At 37.4% G+C, this 14,500-nt stretch overlaps 1 protein-coding gene and 1 pseudogene across 1 annotated transcript; one reads left to right on the top strand and one right to left on the bottom strand.

Moving 5' to 3' along the window:
- Positions 1 to 575: 575 nt before the first annotated feature.
- LOC101724864 (olfactory receptor 56A4) lies at positions 576 to 1,526 on the bottom strand. The gene has a single exon (XM_004863370.2). The coding sequence runs from the start codon at positions 1,512 to 1,514 to the stop codon at positions 576 to 578; it is 939 nt and encodes a 312-aa protein (XP_004863427.1). The 5' UTR covers positions 1,515 to 1,526.
- A 1,379-nt stretch (positions 1,527 to 2,905) lies between these two features.
- Positions 2,906 to 3,476, top strand: LOC101725235 (ADP-ribosylation factor-like protein 5A pseudogene; annotated as a pseudogene).
- Positions 3,477 to 14,500: the final 11,024 nt, after the last annotated feature.

Here is a 14,500-nt window from a genome sequence, read left to right as displayed (position 1 = left end):
AAATTCATACTCCAGAGAAGCAGCGTTAAATGAAAGTGGCAGTAAGACCTTCAAGGAAAGAAGAGACAGTGAATAAATACTACACATCACTCACTCTATGTAAAACCAAAGTTCTGGAGTCAATTTTTGCACCTCTTCAAGAGACTCATTCAAGACACAAAACCAGATTGAACAATGTTATGGAGAAGGGAGAGAATTCAAATAGTATGTGAGCATATGTGTGTGCGTGTGTGTAAAACAATTTAGGTAATTGAGAATCACTTAAAATTATTGGAATAATGTGTCTTTTTGACAAACCATATGACTCATAGCTCTTGTAGGTATAGGATGACAAGTCCTGCTCCCAGAGATGAGGCCAAGAAAAACTTGCTGGTAATTTCAGATTGCCAAAGCTAAAGTTCCAGTCAGAGAAATACAAAATAAGAGCTGAGATGTGACTATCCTATGATCAGCATTGAAGAAATCAATACCCAAATTCATTCCTATATCAACAATTTAGATGTCCTATGTATGATGAAAATTGTTTCTTATTAACAATTTCTGTTCCCAAGGCCAGGGTCTACCTTTTTGACTACCTACAACCTATGCAGCAATTTCTGGATTCCCTGCTTGATCTCCTTGGTTCTCACACCATAAACAATGGGGTTCAGAGCTGGGGGAATCAGGTGATGCAGGATGTTGAGCAGGATGGGGACATCCGGGGGGATTCTTTCCCTGGCCAGGTTAGTGATGACCAGGACCAGTAGAACCGTGCTGAAGAAGAGGATGAGGATGAAGTGGGAGAAACAAGTGCCTAGAGCTTTGGCTATGGCTCCTTCCACCTTGATCTTTAGCACAGCTTTCAGGATAAAGGAATAAGAAAGAATGATAAGGATGAGATCAGAACCCAACAGTGTCCAACCTATGACAAACTGATAGAGTTTATTGAAGGTGACGTCATCACAGGAGAGTCTGGACACAGACATGTTGGTGCAGATGCAATTCTTGATGAGCCTTGTGCAGTATCCCAGTTGGGAAGAAAGTATGGGGATAGGCATAGTAAGAAGGCCATTCCGAGCCACAATAAAGATGGCAGCCCTGGCCACAAACTGTCCAGTGATGATGGAAGGATACCGTAGTGGGTGGCAGATGGCCACATAGCGATCATAGGCCATGACCATGAAGGTGCAGGACTCCATGGTCAGGAAACTGTTCATAATGAACATCTGAAGGAAGCAGCCAGAGAAGCTGATAGACTTGTGATCAAACCAGAAGATGGCCAGGACCTTGGGCATGACGGTGAGGCAGAGCACGATGTCCAGCAGGGAGAGGAGGCTGAGCAGGTAGTACATGGGCTCATGCAGAGAGGCCTCCATCCGGATGGTGACCAGGAGGGTGACGTTGGCCCCCATGGCCAGGAGGAAAAGGAGGCTGAGGGGCAGAGACAGCCATTGCTGCCAGCTCTGGAAGTTAGGGAAGCAGACGAGGAGGAATTCAGAGACTGGAATAGAGGAGCTGTTGCTTTGTGCTGCCATGTGCTGTTTTTTGATAAGAAATGACACCTCAAGAAACCTTGGTGCATAAAGTAGGAATAAATTCATCTATATAACAAGAATACCCATGGAAGAGTAACTCATTCTCCAAAGAATCAATTAAAAATAGTAATAGGTACCTAACAGTGCTCTACAGTGTTCAAGTTTTATAGTTATAAAACCATCCATTCTATTAAATCCCCTGCAAGTAGAATTGACAGGCTATTTCCTTGTTTGTCTGGGATAATTCCTGTTTATGCTACTTTTAACTCATTTTTACCCAACTTGGTTGATAAATTATATGATCATCCTCCTTTCAAAAGTATACCATTTTATTAAAATCTTAAGATGAAAAACAAAGGCACAGGTAAATAAAGTCGTTTTATTAAGATCACAGTGGTGGACTGTAAAAATCAGTATGGAGATACCTCAGAGAACTAGGACTAGAGATCCCATTTGACCCAGCAATTCCCCTGCTGGGTATCGCCCCAAAAGAATTAAAAGAATCATACCACAGTGATATATGTGCACCTATGTTTATAGCGGCACAGTTTATAATAGCTAAAGCTTGGAAACAGCCCAAGTCCACATCAACTGGAAACTGAATAAAGAAGGTATAGGGTTTTTATAAAATGGAGTACAACTCAGCCATAAAGAACTAGAAACTAGGGCCAGGGATTTAGCTCAGTGGTTTCGCTGTCTGGTGCGCAAGCGCAAGGACCTGAATTCGATCCCTGGTACCAAAAGAAAAAGAAAAAGAAAAAGAACGAGAAACTAGAGACATTTATAGCTAAATGGATGTATATTGAGGACATGCTCTTAAGTGAAATAAACAGGACACACATGTGTAAATACAGAATAGTTTCTCTAGTGTGAGAAACTGAAAGTGTAAATAAGGAGTAAAATGATTAAAATGAATAATTGATCATTTGAAATAGGAAAAGGTCCAAAGGTGTAGGGGTGGTGGGAGGGGAAGAGGAAAGGAAAGAAGGGAAAGGAAAAATTATGAGAAAGAAAAAAAATGGAAACGAAGTCTATGGAAATAGGGAAGGGTGGAGGGGGTGAAGGGTGCACAGGGAATGGGGAAAAAATGAGACCCAAGATACGTCATGTATAGGTACAAGAACCCAATGATAAATGTAAGCATCCTGTATACCTAAAATGTGCCAATTAAAGAATTTAAGCAAAAAAAAAACAACAACGCGGCGATGTCCCTGAGCCAGGCGAGTGCAGCGGCGGCAGCGGCGGGGCCTCGCGCGCAGCAGGGCGGCCTGGGCTTTGCCCTCCCTTAGGTTCCCTGGAAGCGGCCAGCGGCCAGCGCAGGAGCAGGAGCGGTAGTAGCAGAGACGGAGGCTCCAGCGCTTCTCTCTTCCACTCAGCCTGAGCCAGGGGGAGGCCTGGCGGTCCGGGTGGCTGGAGGGGCTTCGCTGCCCGAGAATGGGAATTCTCTTCACCAGGATATGGACACTGTTCAATCACCAGGAACACAAAGTTATCATTCTTGGGTTGGATAATACAGGGAAAACTACCATCCTTTACCAGTTTTCTATGAATGAAGTTGTACATACATCCCCTACAACAGGAAGTAATGTATAAGAGATGGTGATTAATAATGCATGTTTCCTGATGTGGGGTATTGGTGCCCAAGAATCTCTTCGCTCTTCCTGGAATACTTACTGTACTAGTACAGAGTTTGTAATAGTTGTGGACAGTGCAGACAGAGAAAGGATTTCTGTAACTAGAGAAGAGCTCTACAAAATGTTAGCTCATGAGGACCTAAAGAAAGCTGGTTTTTGCTAATAAACAAGATGTTAAAGAATGCATGACTGTAGCAGAAATCTCCCAGTTCTTGAAGCTCACTTTGATTAAAGACCAGTGGCATATCCAGGCATGCTGTGCTCTTACTGGCGCGAGGGATTATGCCAAGGGCTTGCATGGATGATGTCACGATTTAAGATTAGATGATCTCTACTGACCTCTTCTCATAGACTTTGTAAAAACAAAGTGCTGGACTTTACCTGAAAGCTGCAAAAATTAATGGTTTAGATATATTTATGATAAACTGATTTAAACTTTTTCTAAAGAAAAATTAAGACCAATTATTTGAAAAAAAATGATGAAGTTTCACCTTCCAATTTGCTTTCTCATTAGTTCCTTCCAAAGTATGTTATTAAAGCTGTGATCAATATTTTTCTCATAATAAATCCCCTCAGGGCATTGTAGAGCCTTTGGTAAGTACAAAGGGAGAGGAAGACATTTTGAACTTTTAAGAGCTTTATTGTCAATGTAACCCTCCCTAGTTGAATGTTCTCTTCTTGTTCCATTAAGTCAAAATACAAATCAGCACATACTATTTCCAATATTTTGAAATGTAATGTTACTTACAAAAAGTATTTTGCTTAAGGCTGTGTATGCATTGTGTATATACCTCAAGTTCAAGTTAATGGCTTTGATTTATGTCCTAAGAAAAGCAAATAACAAAAATTAATATCCTTAGTCATTACCATAATGAGATAAGTACTGACACTGGTGTTAAAGTGCTGTTTTGTATTTTTCTCCTATGTTATCTGTATTGTACTAACCAACAGCCCTAATCATTGAGCTGCTCTTCAAAAAAAAAAAAAAAAAGAAAGAAAAGGAAAGAAAGAAATGCAAAAGCTTGACATAGCATACCTATTTTTTTTTTTTTGCAAAGTAGCACACACGAAAACATAACCCAGTCGAGTAGACTCTCAGATTCGTGGCTTGATATTACTAATAGACCAAATTGCACCGTGATGTATTCATTTATTCGGTTTCTAAATTGCTGAATAAATTGTTAATCCATTAATAAGTTGATCATAAATTGTGATTAAAACTATCCAGTGATTTCTTCTTAATTGAAAACTATTATGTGAAACATGTCTATCCAGAGAGGTAACATTCTAAAACTATTGAACTATTTAGCTAAATTCTTTTAAGGTGCTAAATTATATGCCAAACAGTTAAAGTGAATTTGAGAGTAGCAGTAAGACATACTTTCCAGGCAGTATTGGTAATTTCTTAACTTGGGAATCTCTTATTATAGGAGTTGGAATAGTTTGAGATTTTGTTTCTGTAAGTTCTCTTATATCTTTCTCCACAGCATAAATGCATTGCTTAACAATTATAAAGTGCAGTTTTTTAATGCTTTTGTGAATTTGATTGAGAAATTGGCATGGTATATTATTTGTACTAAGAAATAACTTGACCCAAAACACCTTTTATATTTGTATAGGGTTTTTTGGTTTGTCCTTCACTATCTTTAAAGGTGTTTCTGTCATAATTATAAACAAAATTAACCTGTGTTAAAACATATTTTTGGGTATCCATGTATCTTTCATGCTATGAAATTTTGAAGGTTAATTCAAAATGGCATGTTATAGAATATTCAAGAAAAATAACTGCTCAACACCAGCTTTTTAACTTTCAGTAGAGGTTTTGGTAAAGAATAATACTACATACAATAAAAGCATTGATGAAACTTTGAAAGTTTCTATAAAATATAAATTACTCAATATCTTAAATCCAAATTAGGCATGGAAGATCAGTATTAAGGTTGGATTTTTGTGTTTTATATTTGCTTTGATGTTCAAACGCAGATAAAGCATTTAATATTTGTCAACATGCTTTTACAAAAGTAAATCTTAAAGTACTAAGCTTTGTTCGTATGTTCTCATACATTTTCAAATTACTACAAGAAATTACTTGTTGTGTATTAAAAATTCCCTTAAAACCCAAGTCTATTTTGTAATTTCCTCACAGACAAATATTCTTTAAGTAGACCTGAAAATCTACACCTTTTTATTATTTTTATGTTTTAATTTGAGTAATAATGTGTTTAGTCTCCTGAATTGCTACCACGTGAGTCCAGTGTGATACCAGCACATTCCCTCGCAACTGAGATGCTGTCTGCAGTGTATTCTTTATTGGATATTTAAAGCATGTACTACATGGTTACAGTTGGTTTAGTACAGTTGATTATTGACATCATATCATGAGAATGCATGAAATCTTATAACACATTTACAACACATGACTTTTTGGTTGGTTTTTCTACCCTTGTAGGGTATACATCAAAAATAAGATGGTAGCTGTGTACATAAAACCAAGATTACAGTTGGGAAAAAACAATGTAAGTTCATGTAGGAAAATACCAAAATCATTTTAACGGTATTATTTCCAAATAAAATATAAAGCCTCATGAACATTCATATTGGCAATTTATATGTAACATAAGTGGAATTAAGCAAAGGAGAATGCTTGTGAGTTTCTAATATGCTACTTTGAGGTATAAACAAACATCTCATTTGGTATCATTGTGCTCAACTTTCAAAAGAACAAAAATTTATAACTGCACATGTGGCTGGATTTAAATATCCTGTTTTGATACTAACTTTGAAAGTCATATAACTTAATGATTTAGTTAAAATGATCATATGCTAAAGCATCTGAATATATTTAATTTTGCTGTGATAGCATTTATAAAATAGATCTTTCATATTATATTGAGGGTTCAGTTTGAAAGTTTTAGCTTTCTTTATCTTTGCAGCACATCTTGGCCATCATGATGGGGAAAAAATGCAGTGAAGATGAGTGTGTTGGGGCAGCAAGGCTTGGATATTCATTTTCTTATATGACATTTTGCCTGAGGTATAAAAACGTGCTTTAGTACTGCTGGTTGGCATTTTTAATGCAGGTGGTGAATGTATTTTCTAGAGGTATGCCATGAAGTAAAGAGAATAAGAGCTTCTGTTTTCTGGCCTTTTAAGAAGTGTGTATTATGTAGTAATAGTGAGTCACAGCAGGGAGCTTAAGGAAAGAAAAGTGTGAGGTACCTGAGATCTTTTCATTTTATTTCAGTATCTAGTATTAAGATGCCGAGAAATGGGACTTTATTGTCCCCTTTCTTTTTTTCTTTTTTTTGGTACCAGGGATCGAACTCGGGTCCTTGCGCTTGCACAGCAGGCGGCGAAACCACTAAGCTAAATCCCCAGCCCCAATTGTCCCCTTTCTTACAGGCACTTTACGTTTCTTGCTGTGACCACAGCAACTACATACAATACAGACACCCTCAAAATCTGTTTATATTAGTGTAAATAGAAAAGCTATGGACAACATTCTAGTTTTCTCTGCAGGCATTTTTTAGAATGTATCTGTATGCTGCTTTACTTTGTATATAAGGGATAGCAGCACATCATAGACTGTCTGAACTTTGAGGTCTTTTCTCAACTGCCCATTTGTATCCTGGCATCAGCACCATTCTTAAGGCTCAGTAAAGATAAAGTTTCTTCACATGACTTGACTTTAGCCTCTCCCACTCTTCAGATGTAATGCAGAGCTTCTTGCTTAAGGATCAACTTTCACATAGCTTAGCTATCCTCATTCTCCTGTATGTTCATTCACCATTAGTGAACTTACATTTTCTCTGTCCTAAAAATATGCTAAACTTTGCCTGTAACCTATTCTCCAACCACTAGTTTCTGCAAAGCTTCTCTGGTTCCTAACTATGCACCCATCACAAGCTTAATTTACTGGTTTGGACTTTGCTTATTAGAGGGCATTGCCAGAAGACTAGATTGAGTCCATCAGAAGACCAGATTGTGGTATATACAGTGTACAGCTGCCAGTAGTTGAGTCCTATAAATTAATAATGTATTTAACATTTTAAAGCTTCTTAATTTTAACTTTATTTTCTGAGAAGTAGATTCAGAAGGATAAAGAAAATACCTAAACTCTCCCAGCTACTTGAGCTACTTACTAATTAGGCTTGGCATTTGTTATATGTATGTTACCTGCCCTTTACCAAGAAGGGTTGATTTAGAGATAATAGTTCAGTTAGGTTCAGTTAGAAAAAAAATGTCAAAGGGAATCTGTGTATAGTGTTTAACCTAAAGACTTAATCCATTGCCTATTCCATTTTTCCCCTTCATATTTACTGAAAGAACAAATACCAATATTAGATTCTAAAGGAATTAGTAATAAGCCTATTTTTTACAAAATAAACTTATTGAAATAGGTTTTAAAAGACATCAGAATAATCAGCTTCATGCACTGACTGTATAGATGTAGATACATTACAAAAAACTCTTTAAAGCTCCACTTACTCAAAAATAAAACTATATCAAAGAATGTATAATAATTTTAAGACCATGATAGTGGAGTAATGGAAAGCTAGAATTTGGCACTTTGAATGCTAAAATGTGACTTCTTCAATTTAACCTTAGAAGGTGTGGTGGAGATGTGAAGAAATGTAACAGGATACTGTTGGATTGCTTATGCAGTATTTCTTACAATTGTCCAGCCCTTACATACTGTTCTAAAAACTAAAACTTAAATTTTCATGTTATTGCCTGCTAGATGTGCTGTTCTCTGGTAGAAAATTCCCACAGTCTGTATTCCAAGAAGTGCCTGAAATTGATTTATGTTGATTGTTAAGTCCATCTAATAAATTATATGTTTTCTAAAAAAAAAACCAGAAGCCACTCTCAAAACTGAGAAGTGTGAATATTTGAGAGCATATTTGGAGGTTGGAGAAAATAAATTTGCTCTTTTGTTTTGCCTAAGATTTTATCACCCTCCACATAGTCTATAGCAACACTATAATGCCTGTAGCTAAAATGAAAGCCACATATGTAATTTTAAATTTCTAATGGTCACCTTAAAAATGGAAAAGGAAAAATGTGAAATTAATTTTAATAATATATATTCCTTTGTGCAATATATTCAAAATACCGTTTTTTAATGTTTAAACAATATTTTAAATGCAAAGAATTATTTTACAGTTTTTCTTGTGCTAAATCTTGAAAATCAGATGTGTATTTACACTTACAGCACATTGCCTTTTGGACTACCCACACAGTTCAAATCCCAACTGACTCTTCATTGGACAGGAAAGGTCTATGGGTACAGGGACTTGGACATTTCTCTTTTTATTTCGTTTAATATATGTTTAATCTTGGTGTTGGCCCCAGTGTATATCTGATTCTTGCTTTATATGTAGGAGCTTCTTTCATGTGATTGCATTTCTGAGTAAACTCAAAATTACAGTTTTCCCCTTTTTTTTCCAGTACTACCTAACAAGCTTCTTTGAGGGATTTCTTAGTAAATTAATCTTGCAGACTTCAGAATGAGAATGCTTCATTAAGGACAGAGATAAAGAACACATCCTGGGTCCCAACTTAATTCGTCGCTGAGGCCTTCACCAGAGACCAGGACCCTCCAGCAACCAGCGACTCAACCTCCTTAACTCAGACTAGATAGGATTTTCCTTCACTTTTCCCTTAAACCAGTAAAGTTATTTTTTGTTACAAAGTTGCTACTCAGTAAAGAATGACAACACACAAATATCTACAAATGTGGTAATAAGAACATTATTCTTTCCCATGGGAAATATTTGTAAACTTGAACTAGTGTTGTTAACAAAGGATGGCAAGAGTGAAGCTTCGAAATGTAGAACTGAAATTATAAAATCACCAGAACTTTGGATATAAATTGAAATAAAACTCTATCCTGTAAGTTGAACCATTTAAACTTATCTGTGGATGGATTCTTGTAACCTTAATAAATCTATTTCTCTAAAGTCATCTGCATTGTTTCCCGTCTGTTATTACCTTCTTTTTCCTGCGTCAATGAGCCGAAGCTAAAGAATTGGCTTCAAACCCAGGCTAGAGTCTTCTGGGAAGCATGGTGGCTTGAACAGTGGAAAGGACACAAATTTTATGTGTTACAGAATTTCCTACTACAGAAATTTTATGTTCGAGCCAGAGAAGCCGGAGAGAGGAGTGAGAGACAAGGCAAGGGTTGATGGGAACCCAGGAGGGTATAATCAAGGGCCCTGGGATTACTAGTCTTAGCTCCTCTGGCTCCACCAAGGTAAACTTCTCCAGGGAGGCTGAATTCCAGTTGATAGCATAAACTCAATGAGCATCTCCTGGTCTTTAGCTACCATAGACAATAATAAGGGTATAGATGTAATTCCAAAACTCACCCTGAAAATATCAGTTTTTCTAATTGGGTAGTGTACAATGCACATCCAAAGTTTTTGACCCACAGGAAAGTGAGGATGCATCACATTTGGGGAAATTGGCAGAAATTTAGTGTGAAAACCAGACCCCCTGTAGTCCCACCAGAAACTTTATTCTCCCTGTTTATATTGGTTGGGTCTCTATATGACTCATCATTGCCCTCCTCATAATTTTCCTGACCTCGAAGTTCAGTGATATTGTGCTTTAACTGCCACTTATGACTATTTACTACTACAGCTGGACCACCCTGTCGGAAGTTCCAGAAGGTTAAACTCCACTCTGTCCTCACTGCCCATGATCTCCAAGACCACATTAAGCATCTGAACTGGGAGCATAGGGCCCATTCCTCTGGGGTGGGGTGTTTCAAAATTCAATAGGGAGGTGATGGTAAGTAGGGAGAGAGCTGAGGAAAATCAAGGAAGCTTTGGGGCATTCTAAACAAAGAGCACATTTGAAAACAAATATGTCTGGGATAGTACAGAGAATTTCAAACATTAGGGGTACTCTTAGAAAAATATATCTAAATAATCATTCAATACTGATGCTCCTTGACTTAAAGTAGATTCCATGATATTCCCATCTTAAATTGAAAGTATTGTAAAATTGAAAATATATTTTAATATACCTAACCTACCAAGCAGCAACATCATGCATTGTAGAGGACTGCTTATTGTTTACCTTACTCATTGGTTGTTCACTGGAAGCTGTAGTTCACTACTGCAGCCCAACATCACAAGAGAGTACCATATCATGCATTGCTAGAGCAGAAAAGATCAAAACTCAAAATTGAAATATAGTTTCCGCTGCATGCATGGTGGACACCACCATACTTTCATACCACCACAGGGTCAAAAGGCCATACATCAAATCATCCTAAGTAAGGAACCATTTGTGATTTTTTTCAATGTCTACATCCTTCTAAAGTTAATTTTATATTTTGACTACACACAGTATTTGTACCTATTTATGAAATACAATGTGATGTTTGGTTCATGCATATAAAGTATTGAGTAATGATCAACTCAAAGTAATTAACATATCCATAATGAAATTAGGTCATTTCTTTATGGTGAATACATCCCAAATCCTTATCTCTAACAATTTAGCAATATGTAATGTGTTGTTTGTTGTTAATTACATTCATCCTCCTGTGGCACAGAACACCAGCACTTATTCCTCCCATCTAACCATAACATTGTGCCTTCTGACCAACCTCTAGCCACCCCTAGCCCCACTCCTCTCCCCAGTCACCGGTAATCACTATCCTATGACCATTACACCAAAAGTGAGACATAAACCATAACACAGAGACTCATCATTTCCCTTATCATCCACAGTACAGTGGCTTGATTGAAAATTAGAATGAATAAGTGAAATATTTCTTACTGATGATAAGAGCGTGCAATTCGGGCTCACCATCTGGGTGACTACAGGCTACACCTAAATACTTGAAGTAGTAATGAGGAAATGCCTTAGAAAACCTCAGGGTACAGGAACAGCAGTGAGGGCCGAGAGAGGATGCTGAGACCCAATCCTCTCTTCCTCATCACACAAAGTCTAAGATTTGGGACAGGGATGGCAGGTGCTTGGAGGTAGTGAAAGCAGATTTCTGTTTCATGATTAGTGTGTCAGGATCTGTCTTGGTCGCTCAGGATATCAGATGGGACTGTGGAGAGAACTGAGGGTGGGGAGGCAAATGACACTGGAAGGCAAATAGTCTCAAAGGATGCGAGCGCTGGTGTGTATCACAGCCACGTGTCACCACAGGCAGTACTGTGGTATTGAGACTGGATGCTGTGGGAAGCTTCATAGCACACCCAGGCTGAATGATAGGTAAAAAACAATAGGCCTAATTGATAGTTTTATGAGATACCCAACAGTTTCTTACCCTATATTAGAATCCTCACCTAAGCAATAAGATTGCTTAAGAAAATAAACTGTAATAAAAGTGACTATAGGGACAGAGAAGGTTCCCTGGTGATACCATTTACCCCAAGCTACATGGGTGTTTGGCAGCGATCTGCCTCCTATTCAAAGAGAAGCAGGGAAGCAGTGTGTTTAGGAAAACAAAACAATAACTCGATATGAATGTAATTTAACATGTATTTATTTGAAGTACTATACAAAAATTTCACAGTTAGTTCATTCATTTTTCCCCATACTGGGGAGTGAACCCAGCTTTACCTCCGAACTACATCCCTAGACCATTTTATATTGTATTTTCAGACAGGGTCTCACTAAGTTGCCCAGAATAGCCTCAAACTTGAGATTCTCTACCTCAGCCATCTGAGAGTTCATTCAGTCTTGAAAACAAGCTATAAGATTATTATCATCATTTTCAAGGTAATGAAACCAATGCTCCACAAGTTTAGTCCAAGCTCATAAAAAGTGACTAGACAAATTTCGCCACAGAGGCTTCTCAGAGAATCAAATTTCAAGTATCCAGACTATGGCAATCCTAGGCTTCACTGTATAAAAGTTTATTTAGTGCTAGCTAGAAATAAGCTACTTGTTAGGGCCTATAAGAACACATAATAGTATATGACATGATCATTGCTTACAAGTAGTTTTTGAAGGGAGAGAGGGAAGAGATGTACTTTTAAAATGTATCTTGTTCAATATATTTTTATCTTAAATGTCCAAATGTAAGGAATATTAAAAATAACCATTCATAATTTTTAAAATGAATACTCTCAACCTATGACAATGTCAGAGAAAGACAGCTACTCTATTTAAGAGTAACAATAACAGTTGAAAAAAACTAAAAGAGAAAGACCACTTATAGAAAATAGTATGTGAATTAAGCTTAGTAAGAAAGATGGGGTTTAGCAAATGATATTAGTAATATTATGCTGATGTACAACATGTCAAATGGTTAGAGACAACAAAACAGATACAGAGAATATGCTGGAAATAATGAAAAGTTTGTCTTGGCCACAGTGACAGAGAAAACAAAGTTTGAAATAAGTCTAAAAGAATGTTTAGGATAGAACACAAAAGGTCTGAAGTAGAAATTCTGTAGCATATGAAAAATTTTTAAATACTTTACAAATATTAAATTTTAATACAAGTCTCTGAGCAAAGATAAATTTCAATACAAAACAAAGTGAAATGTCTTAACTGGAAATGTTGTCAAATGATGCTTTGAAGAAATGATAGACTTGAAATATTAATTTTTATTGCCCAAGTGACAAGTTACTACTATAAAATATTCCACGGAGACTGTGTTAGTCACTTTCCTAACACTGGGACACAGTACCTGACACCTACAACTTAAGGAAGAGGTCCAATTTGGCTCATGGTTTAGGGGGATTCAGTCCATGATTGGTTGGCTCTAAGGCAGAAACATGGTGGAAGGATGTGGCAGAGAAAAGTTGCTTAGTTCATGGCTCTGGGGTAGCACAGCAAGGAGCAGCACCAGAGAGGAAAAGGGCAGGAACTATGTTCAATGCCTAGGGTCAGGCTTCCATGACCCACCCAGATAGACCCAGAAATGTATTTTACTAATCCCCTAGGCAGCTCGCAAGCCAATCAAGTTGACACAATTAGGCTTAACTGTGGCTGGGGGGTGGAGTATAAGCAAAATAAATTATACACATTGAAACCTCCCCAAAAATATGAAACTAAGGGAGAGGACAGTGCAAGGAGGATGGTAGGGGTAAAAATGACCAAAGTATGTTATGTACATGTATGAATCTGCCAGAATGAAACCCATTAACCTGTATAATGAATTTTTTTAAAACAATGCCCAGAGTCTACTCCAGTCCCATAACCTACTAGCTGTGCAATCAGGGACAAGTAACATAACTTTTCTGTTCCTTATACATGAAATTAGGATGCTACTTTCCTTGTAAGATATTTTGTGAAGATTAAACAAATTGGCATATGTAAAGCAAAAAATAATTTAAGAATATACAAAAAAAGCTCAACCATCACAGAGATATCACATTAATATGTGACATGATGAAGCTGGAGGTGGCAAATAGTGGAACACACTTTTCTGTGAAACAAAACAAAAAAACAAGCCTAGAGATTTCATGGCTGGAAAAATGTGGACAGCTTTACCAGCTACAACTTTACCATCACACAGGGACATAAAAGAGAACAATAAACATGACAGCTCATTTGTACCCAGGAGGGGCAGGTCAGGAGGGGACAAGGATGGTTAACATTGGTTAAAAACCACTAAGTTTCATATAGTCTGGTAGGATGAGGTAAAGTGAAGATTATAGAGACAAAAAAATGAAGATAATGAAGAAAAAAATATGTAACACTCTGAACAATGTAACTCCTCCCCAAAGCCCTAAGAAACTGAAACATTGTCATTGTCTTTTACAAACAAAAGTCTGAAGTAAGAAAATTTTAGTAGAATGAAAGAATAGGAAATCCTGTAGCCAGAGAGGTGGTACAGACTGAACTTCTTAACCGAGGATAGGAGGATTGGGAAAGCCAATGGACACCAAATATGTCCAAGGACAAACAGGTGTCCAGTCGATCACAAGAGCAAAAGTTCTAGGGCTAACATCTGTGCTTCAGCTGCTGCAATCCCTTCATGGCACAAAAGCCAGGCAGTTCTCTGCCAGACTGAATCGGAGATGGAAAAAATATTTGTTGCAAATCAGAAACAGGCAGATCTTTCAAAGAGCATCATGTAAAGTTGATTTCTTTAATCTTCAAACATTTCTATGTACTTCATTTCTGCTCCATTTGGTGAAGACTTGACAAGACCCTCAGTGTGGAGTAGACTGAGGAAACTTCCCAGGTAACCAAAGAATCCACAAAATGAAGGCTTCCTTTGAAATAACAGGAAACAGAGATTCACAAATAATTGTTTTCATTTTTACCTGGAGTATTGGTTAAAAGAACAATCAGAGGTCGGGGATTTAGCTCAGTGGTTCTGGCACCTGCCGCGCAAGCACACGGTCCCAAGTTTGATCCCCGGTA

This window comes from Heterocephalus glaber, unplaced genomic scaffold (genome assembly GCF_053883595.1).
Source record: "Heterocephalus glaber isolate CG9 unplaced genomic scaffold, H.glaber_assembly_v1.0 deba00001428, whole genome shotgun sequence".
Taxonomy (NCBI): Eukaryota; Metazoa; Chordata; class Mammalia; order Rodentia; family Bathyergidae; genus Heterocephalus; species Heterocephalus glaber.
The sequence above is the reverse complement of the archived record's forward strand: the minus strand, read 5'-3'. Positions and strand labels throughout refer to the sequence as shown.

Bases quoted from the DNA above. Each gene is read 5' to 3' on its own strand.
- LOC101724864 (XM_004863370.2), bottom strand. From the start codon at position 1,514: ATGGCAGCACAAAGCAACAGCTCCTCTATTCCAGTCTCTGAATTCCTC.